Source organism: Ahaetulla prasina, chromosome 4 (assembly GCF_028640845.1).
Source record: "Ahaetulla prasina isolate Xishuangbanna chromosome 4, ASM2864084v1, whole genome shotgun sequence".
Taxonomy (NCBI): domain Eukaryota; kingdom Metazoa; phylum Chordata; class Lepidosauria; order Squamata; family Colubridae; genus Ahaetulla; species Ahaetulla prasina.
This window is the reverse complement of record NC_080542.1, coordinates 22,141,406-22,160,413: the sequence shown is the minus strand read 5'-3', so window position 1 is coordinate 22,160,413 and position 19,008 is coordinate 22,141,406. Positions and strand designations below refer to the sequence as shown.

At 40.5% G+C, this 19,008-nt stretch overlaps 1 protein-coding gene across 13 annotated transcripts in view; it reads right to left on the bottom strand.

Moving 5' to 3' along the window:
* Positions 1–387: 387 nt before the first annotated feature.
* The window catches only part of CCDC106 (coiled-coil domain containing 106), a 74,286-nt gene continuing 55,665 nt past the window's right edge, over positions 388–19,008 (bottom strand). For 4 of the 13 annotated variants that reach the window (XM_058181748.1, XM_058181754.1, XM_058181757.1 and 1 more), the window contains exons 2-7: positions 11,174–11,247; positions 9,921–10,026; positions 8,762–8,884; positions 6,423–6,590; positions 5,738–5,938; positions 388–2,381 (exon numbers count right to left, since the gene is read on the bottom strand). In XM_058181748.1, coding sequence (XP_058037731.1) covers positions 1,972–2,381; positions 5,738–5,938; positions 6,423–6,590; positions 8,762–8,884; positions 9,921–9,990 — 972 coding nt within the window. In that variant the 5' untranslated portion in view covers positions 9,991–10,026; positions 11,174–11,247 and the 3' untranslated portion in view covers positions 388–1,971. Of the gene's footprint in view, positions 2,382–5,737; positions 5,939–6,422; positions 6,591–8,761; positions 8,885–9,920; positions 10,027–11,173; positions 11,248–12,476; positions 15,297–15,472; positions 18,038–19,008 lie in introns of those variants that run through there. The other 9 variants (XM_058181750.1, XM_058181751.1, XM_058181749.1 and 6 more) reach the window with 9 other exon arrangements.

The following is a 19,008-nucleotide window of genomic DNA, read 5'->3' as shown; positions in this document are numbered from 1 at the left end:
TTTTAGCAAATTCAAAAGCATTATTTCTTTTTTTCTAATATACCACTTATTTGCAAATTGTCTCTTGAACTTACTATGCTCTCATTTTAAACATATTTTCTGTCTTTTAGGAAACTTCGAAGTGATATATACTATATACTATTATACCCTTTTAAATCCCACCTTTGTACAAATTTAACTGGGAAAATAACTAGTGTTCACATCTTACCAAGGGAAAACCTACTGAACAAGTCCAAATGTAATCCAGGAACTCTTGGAGAATGAAGGAAATTGGACCTGTCCACTCTAATAGTTCATACATTTGTTTTCCCAGGCTATACATTTGTCCCATTTTGTAATGTGTTATACAAGGTAGTGTAAAAAAATACATAATGCAGAATGTTCTATCAAAATGTTCTCTTTAATTTAAATTGTGTTTTAATAAAATGCTTAATATTTTCTTTTTAATTTTTTTAACACAGAAAAAGCATTGGAGAGAAAGAAATTACAGGCACAGTGGGAACAGTTTTCTAATTACACTGAATAAAAAGGAAGCATCTTCAAGGAATGCAACATATAATTCAAGTCCTTACATTCAAATACACTTCCTCTTTAACATACTGAGAGAAGCAAAAAAAATATAAAATTGCCAGCAGAAAAAAACCAGTTGTGAGCTTGGAATAGGACAATAGCTAGGGAAAAAGTTTAAGCAATACCTTCCAAAACTATGAGGTAAAAAATGTGGTAGAGGCTCAGGATGTGAGAATATCTTTGGGAGACAATAGGAAAGCAGAGGAAGCTCAATTCTGCAATTCTTCCAATCATAGCAACACTGTAGAGAAAATGGAATAAAGGTAACCACAACAGCAGCAAAAAAGGGAATTGATACAATACCAGTTGCACCTCCTAACAGCTCAGAAAACACAGAAAAGGTTTTAAAGCAAGGAGAGGTAAAACTACAGAAGTGCATCATGCAACTTTATCTTCCACTTTAGAAATGGATAACTTCTGTCGGTTATAGTGATTTGGCTTTCGCTGAGGCAACTCCTCTCCCTCAGGTTACTGTTATTTAACATACTATTAATTATTACGTGGTTGCCTTTAAGGTAAGACCAAATCAGTCTAATCAGCAAAGTTGGGAACATACTGCTGGCTGATAAGAGATATTTTTGCAAACTTTTACCTTCTTTTTATATCATTTGTTTGACATACCTTAAATGACAGAAGTTTATTTTTAAAAATGTGGCTTTATATTTTATGTGCAAGGCTATAATTGCCATCAGTTAATAAACTAACAGAGCCACAGTGGTGCAATGGTTAGAATGTAGTACTGCAGGCTACTTTTGCTGCCTGCCGGCTGCCTGCAATTTGGCAGTTTGAATCTCACCAGACTCAAGGTTGACTCAGCCTTTCATCCTTCCGAGGTGGGTAAAATGAGTAAAATTATTGGGGGCAATATGTTGACTCTGTACACCGCTTAGAGAGGGCTGCAAAGCACTGAAGCAGTATATAAGTCTAAGTGCTAATGCTAACATGTTAGCTGTTTCAAGTTACCTGTGCAACAATTACAACCAATCTATCCATGATGTTATTGATTGTGGGATGGGACATATTATGGCTGCCAACTCCTCCTTTGCCATTGTTTCTCCTCTGGCCAAACTCCCAGGTGGAAGGAGGGAGAATGAAAACAAATCTATAGCTGTGGGGAAGCCTTTAAAGAGGGAAGCATAGATGGGCAGATCTATAGTCGAGTAATAATCCTAGGAAGCCACTCCCACATCCTTTTTATAAAGATACACTGGCCCTTCCTGTGAAACGGTGGATTCATTCAGTATTTAAACCTAGGAAAAGGTGGGAGGTTGTTGTGCATCATGGTAGAAAACTCAAGGAAACACTGAGAGTTTGGTGAGTAATGGAGTGGGCAGGAGGTACAGAGAAAGAGAGCTCAAAGGACTGGCAAAATAGGTTCTATTAGTAGCTCCAGGAGAGGATTCATCGCTTGTAGCATTCAGCGATTGGCAGAAGTGGCTTGGGTGGTGCAGGAGAAGGGATAGAGTTGCCAGCAGCTGAGCCAGGAGAGTCCGTTTTCGTCTTGAAGCGATAAGTGATGGGCAATAGAAGCTTGCTTTTTTTGAGGGCCTGGACTTTCTTGAGTGTCTCATCATCTAGTGCCATGAAACATCGTCGGGAATATTCAAGCAGACGCTCCTTAGATGGGTCAAACTCACCCACTTCAGCCAATTTTTCAGGAGCAACAATAAGGAGCTCTGCTATGGGGGTGGTCAAGGCCACAGTATTACGGTCCACCCGATGGTGTTCAAAGGCCCGACTCATGCTTTGCATCTTCTGAAAAGTGTACAGGATCTTCTTATACCGGCAGAGGACTCCATCCACATCCTTGACTGTATGGTGAGTTTGGGTTCAGGTGGACGATACCATGGAGGATAGAGACAAATAGCAGTGTAATTGAACAGCAAAATGCAGAAAAAGAAGAGCAGCACCTCATGAGCATCAGACATCATGAAAGCCAAGATGAAAGAAATGAAAAATTGCCATTAAGCAAGAAAGCAACAAGTTAGGATGGAGAAGCAGATAAGTACATCATGTGGAAGGGTTAAAATAGGCCGTATACATCAGCAGGCCAAGACAGACAAGGCAAAGGGCAGAAAATAAATCAGGGATCAGGTTAAAAAATATATACATTTGTAGTTGAAAACATCAATAGATATGAAAAGATGAAGACAGGGACAGAGAAGATAGATTGCAAAAAGAAGGAAAGAAAAGTCAAGCAGGAAGCATATATCACAATTGTCAAGATCAGAAATAGTAGGAAATAAGATGGTGAGTAGTTTAAGGATGGATCAGAACAGAGTGAAGGGAAGGGCAAGATGAGGGGAGGGAGAGCAGAGGAGAACAGATTATATCTGTTTATCAAGACTTGAAGCTTTGATGTGAGAAGATTTGAATAAACTAAATCAAAATTCCCTGTTTCTATACATCTTAACAAGGTATCTCTTACAAACATTTTAATGAAAGCTCCCACAATACCTGGCACTGCCCATATTGGTTGAGGCTGTGAAGAATGAAAAATGTTTGAGATGCTCAGTTGGCCAACTTTGCAATACTGTAGAGCAGGGCTGTCAAACTTGTGGGCCACAGCCTAGATGCATCATGCACTGGCCACACCCGCGCCCAGATTAGCAAAGGGGGAGAAAAAATCCTGACATGTCACGTGATGACGCGAGTTTGAAAGCCCTGCTGTAGAGATCCTTGTTTTTCACAAGCTAGATCAGGGGTGTCCAAACTTGGCAACTTTAAGACTTGTGGATTTCAACTCCCAGAATTCCTCAGCCAGCTTTGCTGGGAGTTGGAGTCCACAAGTCTTAAAGTTCCTTCCTACTTCTTCCTTTCTTTCCTCAAAATAAAAAAGACCTATATTTTAATAATCATAAAATCTCTGTTATAATATTGTACGGGTTTGGCTGGATCAAATCAAAATTGTCTATTTCAGGATTTTGTTCCCATAGCAGCTAATGAGATGGTTCCAAAAAGCCAAAAATAGGAAAATACTAAGCCTCACACCTATACATACATATTACCTAGCAACTGATAGTCAGGTGCTTGGTTGCATTTCTCCTGTATATATTTTCTTTTCCAGTATTTCACTGCTACTGTAGTAGAAAAGCCTCTCCCAATGTAAGAAGTGATATTCAAGGACAGTAAAAGCTAAGGGGACAGTAAGGGGACATTCAAGAACAATCCTATTTCATGTCAAGGTTACAAACAGTCTCTTTCACTCAAACAGTCTCAAATCTTTCTTTGCAACCATAATTACGGATGTATTTAAAGTATTAATTTAAAAAATCGATTAAAATTCTTCCAGTTGTTGCGGGGAAAAGAAGAGGAAGGAGTATTAGGTATGTTGAGTCATTTGCAGAATAATAAGTGGGATATAAATAAATAAGTTGCAAATTTGATTGTAATTATTAAAGGTAAAGGTAAAGGTTCCCCTCGCACATACGTACTAGTCGTTGCCGACTCTAGGGGGCAGTGCTCATCTCCGTTTCAAAGCCGAAGAGCCATCGCTGTCCGAAGATGTCTCTGTGGTCATGTGGCCGGCATGACTCAACACCAAAGGCGCACGGAATGCTGTTACCTTCCCACCAAGGTGGTCCCTATTTTTTCTACTTGAATTTTTACATGCTTTTGAAACTGCTAGGTTGGCAGAAGCTGGGACAAGTAACAGGAGCTCACCCCGTTACATGGCAGCACTAGGGATTCGAACCGCTGAGCTGCCGACCTTTCGATCAACAAGCTCAATATCCTAGCCCCTGAGCCACCGCATCCCTTTTGTAATTATTACTACCTTTGTTAATTATAAAGGAAAATATTGGAATGAATATATGCTCAACTTTCATTTGCTGGTGGATTTACAATAAAGCAGTTTCTTATTTCCATTTTTATTGTCTTTTCACTTAAATTACATGGAGGTTTTAATTGTATTTATATTGCACAGTGAGACACTATTTACCAAGTGAAGAAAGAGTTCTGTCAGGTATTCATGCTCTAGGCCCATGATGGCACGTGTGCCCAAAGTAGCACGCGAAGCTATGTCGCCTGGCATGCGTGCCTTTGCCTGTTTGTCTTCTGAGTTTCTTGCCCTTATAGTTCCAAGTAGTTTTTCTGAGATCAGTTTGGAAGTGCTACATTGCTTGCAAATTATTATTTTATTATATGGGTAATCCTCAAGTTATAACCACAATTGGGACCAGAGTATCTGTTGCAGGGGTGAAATGTAAAATCTGTTACTACCAGTTTTGTGGACATGGCTTGGTGGTTGGGGGGGGGGTGTAATGTGACTGGGTGGGCAAGGATAACTTTTTTTTTAACTTTTAAAAGCATTTTTTCTACAACCTCTTCGTCCAAAGAGGTTTTTAAAAATCCTTTTAAAAGCCTGTGATGATCAGGCAACTCAGCTGGGATCACCAGAGGAAAAAAAGCTTTTAAAGGGTTCTGATGATCCCAGCTGAGCCGTGCGATAATCAGAGACTTTTTTTTTTTAACTTTTAAAAGCATTTTTTCGGCAGAAGAAAAAATGCTTTTAAAAGTTAAAAAAAAAAACAACCCTCTGATGATGGCGTGGCTCAGCTGGGGCGGGGGGGGGAGGGATTTTTGCTACCGGTTCTCCGAACCACCCGCTGCCATCGCTACCAGATCGGTGATCCGGTCCGAACCAGGAGAATTTCACCCCTGATCTGTTGCTAAGAAAGATGATTGTTAAGTGTGTCACACCTGATTTTATGACCTTTTTCACCATGGCTGCTAAGCAAACCACTGGTTGTTAAGTGAATCACATAGTCATTAAACGAATCCAGCTTCCCCCATTGACTTTGCTTGTCAGAAGCTGGCTGGGAAGATTGCAAATGGCGGTGACATGACCCCAGGTCATTGCAACTGTTGTAAATACATGCCAGTTCCCAAGTGCCTGAATTTTAATAACGTGACAATGGTGATGCTACATGGTATGACGGTTATAAGTATGAAGACCAGTCATATGTCGTCACTTCAAACGAACTCTAAATGAATGGTCATAAGTCAAGGACTATCTGTACAGTAGAATAACATATTCAATGTTGCTCGGTCTTTGTATGCTGGCTGGGGGATTCTGTGAGTTCACATAAATGCATCATAAAATTGATAAGGTTGAGAGACAATGCTATAACTTTTAATGCCAAACCTTTGAAGCCTCAGTACTTACCTCTCTGCCTCTCCCGGATTTTAGGTTTGGCAAAGTGTCGTCGGTTCAACCCTGCCTTGAGTTTCTTGTGTTCCACAGAACCTCCTTCTTCAGGACTGGTAGCCATCCAGGAGCCCATGCTGTCATCATCCGTCATATCCCCATTTCGGCCCTCCAATATTTCCGATCTCCGGGGCAGTTGTTTGTTGCAGCAGTGATCATCTAGTTTGGAAGAGTGAAAGGCTAAGTGAATCAGACCTGGCCAGGGAGATGGGAAACTCAAGAACACTCACCTGGGTTACCCGGCTCAATTTCTTCCAGATCAGAAAAGTGTGATACCACATACCTACATAGGGATAATAATCAGTCTATGGCTCTTCAAGTGCAGCGAAATTCAATGTCTATCAACCCCAATCAGAATTGCTCCTGAATGGACTACAACGCACATGATCCCCGTTATCTAGAGCAGTGTTTCCTTGGTGGCTTGAAGATGTGTGGACCTCAACATCTAGAATTTCCCAGCCAGTCTCATGTTTACTTCAATGATCAATCCCTATCCTAAATTGTTCCCCCCTTTCTCTTAAGAGCCAAAATGTCTTGGCACTCATCCCCCACTCCTCACATTATTTCTAGATGATTATTCTTTCTAATAAAGTGTTTTCCACTAATCCAGCAAAACCACTCCAATAGCCTCCAGAACGTTTACCAGCATCCAGGCGGGCTGAAGAGATGAATTTGTCTAGCTGGCAGCGCAAAAAATCTCGTTCTTCTTCCAGATCTTCAATTCTCTTCTGCAGCCAAGAGTTCCTTTCCAATGCCATATGTAACTGGGTCTTCATATTGGTCACCAGAGTCAATGAAGGAGCTGGCCTCTCTGAAACATCCAAGACACAACCAAAGGCATAACACAGGGCTCAGGGGTGAAATCTAAAAATTTTCCCTATCAGTTCTATGGACGTGGCTTAATTGGTGGGCGTGGCTTGGTGGTCAGGTGACTGAATAATAATAAATAATAAAAATAATAAAGTATACAAAACTTGGGAGCGCACCTGTCTACTTTCTTTAAAAATAGAGGCACCGGTCTATTAATTGCCTTTTTTTGGGAGGCACCAGTCTACCTTCTTTAAAAATAGAGGCACTGGTCTAATAGCTGTCTACAGCGCTGATCAGCTGTAGTACGGCCCTTTTGTTTTGTTTTTTTATTTGAATTTATATCTTGCCCTTCTCCGAAGACTCAGGGCGGCTTACACTGTGTTAAGCAATAGTCTTCATCCATTTGTATATTATATACAAAGTCAACTTTTATTGCCCCCAACAATCTGGGTCCTCATTTTACCTACCTTATAAAGGATGGAAGGCTGAGTCAACCTTGGGCCTGGTGGGACTTGAACTTGCAATAATTGCAAGCAGCTGTGTTAATAGACTGCTTAGTCTGTTGAGCCACCAGAGGCCCCTTTGAAGTGCCGTGGCAATCATTTAAGGCCGTTTGCAGCTATATCACCACCGAGAGCTTCAGGGACAGAGAAGAGTAACAGCGAGGTGTGGACAGTGAGGGGGGGGGGGCGGGATTTTTGCTACCGGTTCTCCGAACTACCCGCTCCCATCACTACCAGATCGCATGATCCGGTCCGAACCGGGAGCATTTCATCCCTGACGGGGCTCCATTTGTACAACATGCTGAACTGGGTTTGTGCAAAGCTCTAGGTTAGGCTGAAACAGTTTGGCAGTCCCTAGTTCAGTGTCTTGTAGGGATATCCAATCATTCTCTTAGAATGCATTGTGAATCAGGTCACCAGGTTTAGCCATGATGTGGCTGATTTGTTTGGGTATAATATGGGTGTGCTTAAAGTTTATGAACCCTGTTGAATTTTCAATATTTCTGCATAAATATGATAAAAAATGTGGTCTGTTCTCCACACGTCCTAAAACTAGAGAGACCTCAGTTAAACAAAGAGTCAAAAACATACTACTAGTTCATTTATTAATGAGGATAAAGATTCAAAGCTTCTTTTTCACAATATAATGAAATACAGAATTAACATAGGCAGTCTGCAGAGATTCTCTGACCTCTCTCTGTAAAAAAAAAAAAAAATATTGTAAAATATTAGATAAGAACCGTGTTTGCCTAATACGCTGAATCACAAAATAGCCAACCACACTGCAGCTTAGTCTGTTGTGAAAATTTCTACCTAGAAAACACATGCTCTACTAGGAAACTACAGTTTCTCGCAACTGCAAGGATTATTTAGAACAACACTCCCTTCCCATTCCCCAGGTTTATAGAAATCTATAAGGGCTATGCATTACTAGTCCTTGGTTAACAACAATGTAACAACTAGCCTTTGGTTAATAACCATCACTAAGCAATGCAGTCATTAAGCAAGACATTACATGACCGCGACAGATTTACAATTTCATTTTTGCTAAGGCCACTAAGCAAACTATCGCAGATTGTTGAGCAAGATCACAATTTGTGATTTTACTACCAGCTTCTCGGTTGTCTCTGCTTGTTGGAAGGTGACTATGAAATGCCCAATGGCAATCACATGACCACAGGATGTCGCAATGGTCATAAAAGCCCGTCAGTTGCAAAGCATATGAATCTCAACCACAAAACCATGAGGACACTACAAGTGCGAGGATCAGTCCCAAAGAATGTTTCAGCATCGTCAACTTTAGACGGTCACTAAATAGGGCATTGTTACTATCTGTGCTTGGGTTTGGTCTCAGAAAAAAGCACCACTTCTAATTACATTTTAAATAAATGCAACCTGTGTGCCTTCACTTGCCCCCATAGCACTTCCTTGAGAAAGAATCTTCCATGCTACGCAGCCTTACCCCTTTCTACTGCAGTTTCCCTGAGGGCGATGGTGTAATTTTTCTTAGCAATTTTCCAGACTTGCCATAATCAGGGAGGAAACCGAAGATCATTTTCCAGTTCCCAGTGGCTGAAATGGATTGCCTTGAGGTCCTCTGCCTACACGGTCCAAGACAAGTTAAAAGATTTTTACATGCTTATAGGGGGAAGGTGAAATTGTTTCTTACCATCAAAATTTTCCAGGGTGCTCAGACCATAGTATAACTGTTGCTGAGTTTGTGTCCGGGACTCCATTTGGCATGGCTCGTCCAAAGGTGAGGCTAGTTCACAAGTTTCATTGTTCTCTTTCACTGTAAACATAAATATTGGGGGAGGAGAAGAAATGTAAGAAACTTGGAATACACAAGGTTCAACATGCTAAGTCATGGCTTGTTCAACTACAGTCTACTTAATATATGACCTGTGACTTGCTTTACATAATATTTCAGGCAACAGTATGCACATCTTAATAACAGGTTAACATAAACCTCAAGCCAAGCAAATAATATTATGTCTTAGCAAGTGGGTTAAACTTCAGCACGATTTTGTTTGAACACATGAATAGTTCATGAAGTCCTAAGCAGAGGCGAACAAAAATGTCCTTGGTTAAAGGTTTCACTAGCAGCTAAATAAAAGAGACAGTTCCACTGGCAAGAAAATAAACACAACTGTGTAATAACAATTCATGTTTTTGGAACATGTTGAGCAAATTATGAGGAAACTATATGGAAGTGCTGGTACTTTATCACTTCCATCTTTTTGATGATGATCTGAGATTCTACCACAAAAGGAAAGAATTGTCATTTATACAGATGCTATTTCTAAAATCTTTAAATTTAGACATACTCCTGATCAGAAATCTTTTGATATTCCTTGCAAGATGTATGAACTGGGTTCCCCTATGGATGCCCATTTCTTTTAAAAAAACACCTTAGGGTTGGGTTCCTTTATTATGCTAAGTCATAAAACCTCTTTTCCAAGTCAGAGAGGCCAATTCCTACATGTAAATGATAGTTTGTGGGTTAGGGGATGGGAATCCAGCCATCTGTAGTTTACCTTAATAATTATTAAACAAATCATGACTTATCATGATTAAGGAATGCAATCAATATTCTTACTAGGAGCTCCCATAGGTATCTAATGAGTATATGCAGAAGCCAGAAATGGGCTTATCTGGATTTGATTTAGTGCAGCATATAAACAGCAGGTTGGATTCAGATTTTCATCTTGATTTCAATAAAATGGAAAGCTAGCTAACATGTGTCTGTCTCCATGATTACTCCATGATTACAAGGACTTTGCCTCAATCCTGAGACAATCCACCTCATGTCCAACCAATATACACACCTTGCTTTGGTCCAACTCCACAGCAACCCCTACCTACACCTGCTCGCTGGTGTTGATTACTTTCATTCATCGTCCTCTCTCCCCGAGTGAGATGAGTATTTCCAACCTAGAGGACAGGATGGAAGCTATAACTAGGACTATGGATCACTTGTTCCTCCTTTCTCCATTCTTAGAAAACTCTGGTCTAGATTTTCCTTCCAAGTCAACTCCAAGTCAAGGAGTCTGAAGGTCTCCCTCCAACAAAATTCCTCAGCCATCAAGGAGCCGCTTTCAGGAAATCCTAATCCTGGTTACCTTTCACAACTGTTGGTCTGACATTTTTGAAGATCAGAACGGCATATATGGGAAGGGAAAATGCATAGACGTAAAAATAGCAACTGTGGTAGAACTTACATACAAATAGCACAGAAATAGCAGCAATGGTAGTACTGAAACAAAGAGGCCTATGCTTCCTTCTGAACAGAGAAACTGTTGTAATTCCCTAACAGGATGCACATTCCCTAATTCCTGCAACTAATGAGAGTTACTAAAGTCCAGACTGAAAAATCTGTGGCTTTCAATTTGTTGTTAGATTATAGTGCCCATTAACCATAACCAATTCACATGCTGCTGGGTCCATTAAAAATGGAGGCCAACATCATCTGCAGAGATCGAGTTTTCTGGGTGACTTTGGGCCAACACCAGGAGACAGTGAGTTCTAGTACTGCCTTTGCCAGCTGAGTGACTTTTGGAAAAGTCACTCTCTCTCAGCAAAATCACCCCACATGGTTGTTGTTGTTGTGGGGCAAATAAGAGGAGGAAGGTATGTTAGATATGTTCGCCACTAGGAGTTATTTATAAATATAATAAAAGCAGGATACAAATAAATAAAAATATAGATTTGATAAACAAACAAACAAATAAAGCAGGCCTCTCCCCTCCCTCCCACCCAAAAACCTTTTATAATATTTCTGCTTTATTTTTTGGGTTTTTACACCATTCCTTCATTGATTTCAAAGCAGTGAGCACTGTTCACACATACACAATTTCCATTTTAATTTCTCCACCACTGTGTAGGAGAGTTTAGACAATGGTCACCTTTGCATATCATGTTCTCATGGTGTGCTTCATTCTGCTTCGAAGATGATAGAGGAATCTAACTACTAACTGGGTCAAACTCAGCTTGGGAGTTTTATGTTCAGTGGAGATCTCTTTTGGGGCCTCCTCATTGTCCATTGGCTCACTGTGCAAATAGAGTATAACAAAATCTCTACCTCAGTCAGTGTAATAGTTGGGGATCTAATATTCTTCACACAGCTCCTTGCTTCCTGGGAATAACTTCAAACACCTGATTGAAGGCAAAAGAGAAATTTAGTAAGTTTGGAGAACAATTCCAGAAACTGGTACAGTCTATGACAGGACAATGATGACATTTTTGAAAATAACTATATAGGGCTTTTTTAGTACAGGAATTTACTTACACCCAAAAGTAGTATTTAAAAGATGGTGGTATCTGAAGCAATTCACTATTCTATGAATGATGGCACTTTTTCTATAATAGCTTATTCACATATGGAATTTGTTTTTTGATTTTAAAACTTTAAATGATTTTTTTGAAAACAAAACCCAATCAAAGATCAGTTCAACAACAACTTCAGCTTTCCCTATGCATTGCAGATCAGAAAATTATAAATGTAAGGACTGGTTGCAAAGTTACTTTTTCATCACCGTCATAATTATGAATAGTATTTAAACAAGGTGGTCATTAAATGAGGGCTTCCTGTAAAAGGCTTGATTTCTAGTGACTACATGGAAACATCTAATAGTACTATAAAAAAGTTTGCTTGTTTGTTTGTTTCCCACCTTTATTATTTCTATATTACTAACTGAATATCCACGATCCCCTATGAAACTGTGGGATTGAGCTTGATAAATCGACACTTACAGCTTGAAAATTAATAAGTAGTTACGATCGGCCTCTCCTCTCCCCTTGTCTCCTCAGGCTTGCCCCACAGAAGCCTCTCCTCTCCTATCCCCTTTCTCTCCCTCAGGCTGGCCCCATTGATCTTTTCCTCTCCCCTTCTCTCCCTCAGGCTTGCCCCACAGAGGCCTCTCCTCTCCCCTTTCTCACCCTCAGGCTGGTCCCATTGATCTTCTCCTATCCCCTTCTCTCCCTCAGGTTGGCCCCACAGAAGCCTCTCCTCTCCTATACCCCTTCTCTCCCTCAAGCTTCCCCCCAAGAGGCCTCTCCTATCTTATCCCCTTCATTCCCTCAGGCTGGCTCCATTGATCCTCTCCTATCCCCTTCTCTCCCTCAGGCTTGCCTCACAGAGGCCTCTCCTATCTTATCCTCTTCTCTCCCTCAGGGTAGCCCCATTGTTCCTCTCCAAACTCCCATGCTGGCCATGACCAAGTGGCAATTGGAATAGAGTTATTTTCATGTGGGGAGGGGGGAGTAGAATGTCTAACTCCTTCACATCAGAGCATGTTAATAATAATATAAGAAATACTAATGCTTTGATGGTCATTTCGAAAAATACTTTCTAAGTGAGCACGCAGAAGCCAAGATGAACATACATGCCAAATTTCAATTTTGTAGGCTTCAGTTTACGGTTCTGGAGATTTCATGATGCTGCATGAGTGTTTTTCACTTATATATATATAGATTATATATATAATTATTCTGCAAGTATTTTTACACTTTTCTCCTCCTATTTTCCTCACAACCACCCTGTGAGGTGGGTTGGGCCAAGGCAGGGCCAAAGTCATCCAGCTGGCTTTCATGGCTAAGGTGGGAGTAGAACTCATGGTCTCTCCTGGCCCAGGAACAGAAAACAGCCTGCAGAAAAGCAACCAAACACCAAAAATACAAAAACACAGCCACCGTATTCTGAAATCACCTCATTGGTAGAATAATTGTTTCTTTGTCAATATTATTATTATTATTATTATTATTATTATTATTATTATTATTATTATTATTATTAATTTATTTATTTAATTAATTAATTAATTTATTTATTTATTTATTTATTAAATTTTTAAATATTGTAAAAACTGCCAAAATTTTAAATAAACCGAATGCCTGGAGGTTGGCTTAAAGTTTCATTTGTTTGCCCTAAGGATAGAACAATGTAATGCCAACAATTACCTACCCATTTTGCTATGTTTATATAGTCCTCATAGTCTCAATCAGAGGCCAATTTTGCATCATTCACAGTAATGCATGTTGCTTACCGTTCTTTGAGACTGAAGTCCCCGGAGAAAAATGATTTCCTTTAAAAACAGAACAAAACCCTGTGCCTTATACTATCAGGTTGAGCATTAATTTTTATTTAGCCCTTTAATCCAAACCAATTAATAACTGATCAACTGTCTTTCTTCTCATCAAATAACTTGTCACTCATCAGTATCTTATAACCACACCCTTCCTCTTCTTTGCCAAAAATAAATGGAACCCTATAAACTAAACTTTCCCAGTCTGATGCACTCAAGATGGGTTTGTATTCAGCTACCATAATTATGGGAGTGGCTCTAGAGAAAAGCAAGTTGGAAAAGGTTATTCTAAACCAGGGGTTTCCAACCTTGGCAACTTTAAGACTTGTGGACTTCAACTCCAAGAATTCCCCAGCCAACATGGGGAATTGATCTGCGATATATTATTGAATCTCTACTCTTTCTAATACAGAATTTAACAAAAAAAGATCTGTGCCTATTGCAGAGATCTCACATATCTAGAACTGGCTCCTGGCCAAGTTATTTCATGCAGAGAAACTCAAGGAGGGTGAAACTGATTTTATTTTTAATTATTGCAATAAAGAGGCACCTTTTCTGATTTTATTCCAGGAACCAGAAACATCTCTAGGAAGCCAGTCCATCTGCCCACATCTGTCAACACTTATCACCCCAATACAGTGCGTATTTATGAATTTCAGTTATTTAAATCCAATCTTTCTAGATACAAATCCTTCTCAGGTGACTGAGAAGTAAAACACATTTTAGAATCTCCTCTTCAAGAACCCATAGCAACATTCAACAAGTTGTCTCAATTATTCCAACAAAACAGGTGGTGACAGATGGACCCAGAGAGATCAGAATCATTGAAACAGTTAATCCCTGACTTAAGACCACAATTCGGTCCAAAATTTCCTCTGCTAAGCAAGGCAGTTGTTAAGTGAGTTTTACATTTTTTTTTGCCAGTTGTTGTTAAGCAAATCATTGCAGTTGTTAGATGAATCACATGATCCTTAAGCGAATACGGCTTCTCCCATTGACTTTGCTTGCCAGAAGTAGTTGTGAAAGTCAGAAATGGTGATCACATGACTTCAGGATGCTATAATAGTTGTAAATACATGCCAGTTATCAAGCCCCTGAATTTTGTTACCTCAGGAATGTTGTGATGGTTCTAAGCTACATTCACACTTTATGCTCTGTCCCAACTTCATAGGTTTTGGCTCAGTAATATTCAAGTCCACTTATTTGCTATGTGCTATATTGGTAATGCCTTCACAATTTAAATCATCATCCACCAATGGATACAGATTTAGTTGCCTTACAAGTAGTCCTTGATTACAACCATTCATTTAGTGACTATTTGAAGTTACAACAGCATTGAAAAAAGTGTGATCAGTCCTCACACTTACAACTGTCACAGCACCTGCACGGTCACATGATCAAAATTTAGGTACTTGGTAACCAGTATGTTTTTATGATGGTTGCAGTATCCAGAGGTTATTGATTACAACTTGCAATCTTTCCAGCTGGCTTCTAACAAGCAAAGTCAATGTGGGAAGCCGGATTCACTTACTGACTGCAGATTTACTTAACAATAGGTAGTGATTTGCTTAACAACTATGGCAAAAAAAAAGGGTCATGGAATTGGGTGTGAGTCACTTAACACTTAATTGCCTTGCTTAGCAATGGAAATTCTGGTCCTAATTGTGCTCGTAAATCAAGTTAGCTGTAGTGACTTTCAAATTAATCAGCAAATCAAAATACATCATCAGTTGTTTTTTCTATAAGCACTGTAATGTTGCTTTGTATTGCTTTATATACATGAAAAGTGATAGCATAAAAAGACTCTGAATAAACCAAATTAGGGGATTTTATCTTAACTGACTCCCCTTTCCCAAGCTACCCCTTCCCCACTGCACATGCATTAGACATGTCAATTTAAAAGCCAAAAGCAAGCAATGTCAGGTGGGGAGGCAGTTTTACAGGTGCTAAGGAAATAGACTGGAGTCAGAAAGTTATTTTTCAGCAGCATCTGGGACCTACCAAGGGGACTTAGGGCACACCTGCGAGGAATCTCTAAGGTGCACCCAATTAGTCCAGCCTCTTCTTCAACCGGGAGGGGGGAGGACACTTCGTTAATTCATGCCCCACGCTTAGCATCAAACCCACCCTTCCCGACAGCCCCCTCCTCCGACTCTGCATTCCCCGATTCCAGCAAACTCCTGGTACAGCATGATGGTGCCAATCAAGTGCCCTGGGCGGGAGAATCCATAGCAACCTTCCCATTTCCCCTCTCTATTAAATCAGGCCTTTGCCAAAGAAAATCCAGAGTCCATTACCACTACTCCAAAATGGCCCCGGCTGTTTGCCCTGCGATGAAGAAGCCCTCCCTTCTTTTCTCACCCCCACCTCCTCCAAATCTCTGGGCTGACGGCGCAGCCAGGACTTTGGAGACGCCAAAGGACTTCCGCGCGCCCCCGCCGGTGCGCCCAGGCGCTTGGAGCGCGACAGGTTGGGATGTTCGCCGAACTGGTCTCGAGGGAAGCCCGCACCGCTTCGTTCAAGAGGAGATGGTGCGGAAAAGCGTCGAGGGAAACAGACCCGGCGATTTGGCGACGGGCTGACTTGCAGCCCCGCTCCTGCCAGCCCTCAGCCGCCTGAACTTTCTACCTTCCTTGCCCGGGTGGCCGCATCCACAGCATCCCAAGCCGGAGCTTCGGGTAGGCGAGCGGTGCTAAGGCGCTCCTGTAAAGTGCGGCGTGAAGAGGCGGAGCCGAGGAGGAGCAAAAAGGCCTTAAGCTGGGAAAGTTGGGGGTGGTGGTGTTGTGCGTAAACCCTAAGCGAGAAATCCAGGCATCTCTCTACGGCGGTGGCAAAGATCCAGCGCCCGGTTCAGGTACCTCCACAAGTGACTCCCGGCATGTGGGAATGAGCCATTTAAGAGTGTAGCTCTTCTCAGATTCAGCATTGTATTTTCCTGCTTGTCGGAAATCAAGACGGGCAGAGTAGGCCAGAAGGCGGGCTAAGTATGGAACCCAGTGTGAAGATGCCTATTTCCTCACAGGATCAAGGAAAGGCAAAACTTCTATTTCTATACAGAAGCAGAAGAGGACACCTCTGGGTTATACACCCACGCAATGCCCCAGAAATCAGGCCGAGTTATTTTTGTACAATTTACCACAGAAAACAAGAGAGAATTGCTGATTGGTTACAAAGTCACATATTCCCACAAAGCAAATCCATCACATGAAACCCATAATTGATTAGTACTAAATTTTACTTCATTATCATATAGGTCGACTATCCTGGGTATGATTTTTGCTATGCTAATGATAAACTTTGCTCACCTCTGGAGCCTTGTCCAGATGCCTCTAACAACTGCTTTAGCTAAACATGTCACCTTCCTTGATTTCAGTAACAAGATGTCTTAGCTAAGTATCAAGGATCCAGTCTGTTTGTCTATATAGTTAGTCTTCAACTAACAAGCATTCATTCAGTGACGTTCAAAGTTATAACTAAAACTAAAAAAAGTGCTCTTACAACAATTTTTCATACTTATGACTTTTGCAGCTCCCCATGGTCCTGTGAATAAAATTTGGATGCTTGGCAACAGGCATGTATTTAGGAAAGTTGCAGTGTCCAGGGGTCATATGATCCCCTTTATTTACAGACCCCTGGCATCCTGGACATAAACTTTCAACTCCTACCCTCAAAACGATGCTATAGAACACTACACACGAGAACAACTAGACACAAGAATAGTTTTTTCCAAACACATCACTCTTCTAAACAAATAATTCCCTCAACACTCTCAAACTATTTACTAAGTCTGCATTACTATTAATCTTCTCATCGCTCCTATCACCCATCTCCTTCCACTAATGACTGTATGACTGTAACTTTGTTGCTTGTATCATTACAATTTATTTTGACTGTTTCCTAATATGATTTGATTGCTTATTTGTACCCTATGACTATCATTAAATGTTTTACTTATGATTCTTGATAATCATGTCTTTTCTTTTATGTGCAATGAGAGCATATGCACCAAGACAAATTCCTTGTGTATCCAATCATACTTGGCCAATAAAATTCTATTCTATTCTTTTGTGATCTTCTGACAAGCAAAGTCAATGGGAAAGCCAGATTCACTTAACAAGTTGTGTTAAGTGTTACTAACTTAAAAACTGCAGTGATTCACTTAACAAGTGTGGCAAGAAAGTTCCCACCTTAGCCATGAGTCAGCTGGATGACTTTTGGCCAGTCACCCAATCTCAGCCCAACCCACCTCACAGGGCTGTTGTTCTGGGGGAAATAAGAAGGTGTGTTAGATGTTTGCCACCTTGAGTTATTTATAAAATAAAGGCAGGATACAATAAATAAAAGGAAAATAAAATATAGTGATTAAAAGGACATTACCTAATAAGATAAAACTGAATCCAATGGTTGGGATTCCCAGTATGCTTTTAAAAAGTGGTAGAACTTTTTTATGCAAATCAAATCACATTTCCTTCTACTACCTCACCATAATGATTGTGTGCCATCAGCTTGGTGACGGTCACTGACCACACAGATTTGGTCCAGGATCATCTATTCCTAATCTGGTCTTCCAAGGGGGTGTCTATCAGCACTATAACTAAGTCCAAACTTGCTGCCGATTGTCCTCTTCTCTTTTCTTTCACCATTCCCGATGTTTGGGCATTCTCTAGTGTCACAGGTTCTTTTACCGGTATTCAAAGTCAGTTGGTTCTCAAAACCCAGAGGGCCAACACAATCCCCTTTGGTTTTTAGGCAATCCACATGCAAGCACACTACTCATTTCCTTTTCACATGTTTATTACCATTTCTACTACCTATTATTAATACTTAGACTATTATAATTTGTGAGCCTTATTGCCAAAAAATAGTATTTCTGTTTCTTAGGTTGTTTCCAGTAGCTCTATTACCACAGAGTAACAAAAACCACTACCCCTCCCTCCCACCCAAAATTACTCCAGCACGACAACACCCCACCACACTCAGCTGCTTTTCTGGGTTTTTATAACTGCTGGTTGCTGGATAGTTGAGCTGACTGGGAAGAGGTTTTAAAGGGGGCAGAGAACCATCAGCTCAAATGGTAGTCAGTTTCTCACATCCTGAGGGCTAGCTCTTTGCATCATGTGTCTGAAGTAGAATAATTGGAGTCTGGTCATCTGTACCACAGGTGAGACCTCTGGATTGATTTGATCAATGAGCTATTTGTTTGCTTCGTTGGCTTTTATGATATTCTCAGGAATTTTCTCCAACACCAAAATTCAACAGTTAGCAGTAAAAGGAAACCAAGCCAATAAAGAATACAGTGGACAACATCAAAATGAGCCCAGCTAGAGCATAGAACAGTGGTAGTCAACCTGGTCCCTACTGCCCACTAGTGGGCATTCCAGCTTTCATGTGGGCGGTAGGGGCTTTGTCCAATACTGAAGCACTTTCCTTTTTTTTTAATTTGACTTTTTAAAAAATTTTCATAGCATTATTTAAAAACATTTTCATTAGGTTTTCATAAAATTCCCTGTGACAATTTAAATTTCTGAAAATATACTATTTGTATCGCCCACACATAAGTTTAGTTCACGTTATGTAAGTGAAACTAAATGGCGCTATAGTGCGACCGCAAACAAAAGAGCCTCGTCCCAGAATAGCTCGCGCATCTCCCCCCACACCACCCAGCTGTAACAGACAAGCAGAGCTGGTAACCGGCGCCCCCCCCAACCCAATCCACGATGCGCGAGAGGCATGCGCAGATGACGATACATGGCGCATTACTTTTTTTTTTTTTTTTATTCAAAAAGTTTTTATTAGTCAAAAAAAAAGGTTTATACAAATACATATCAGGTAT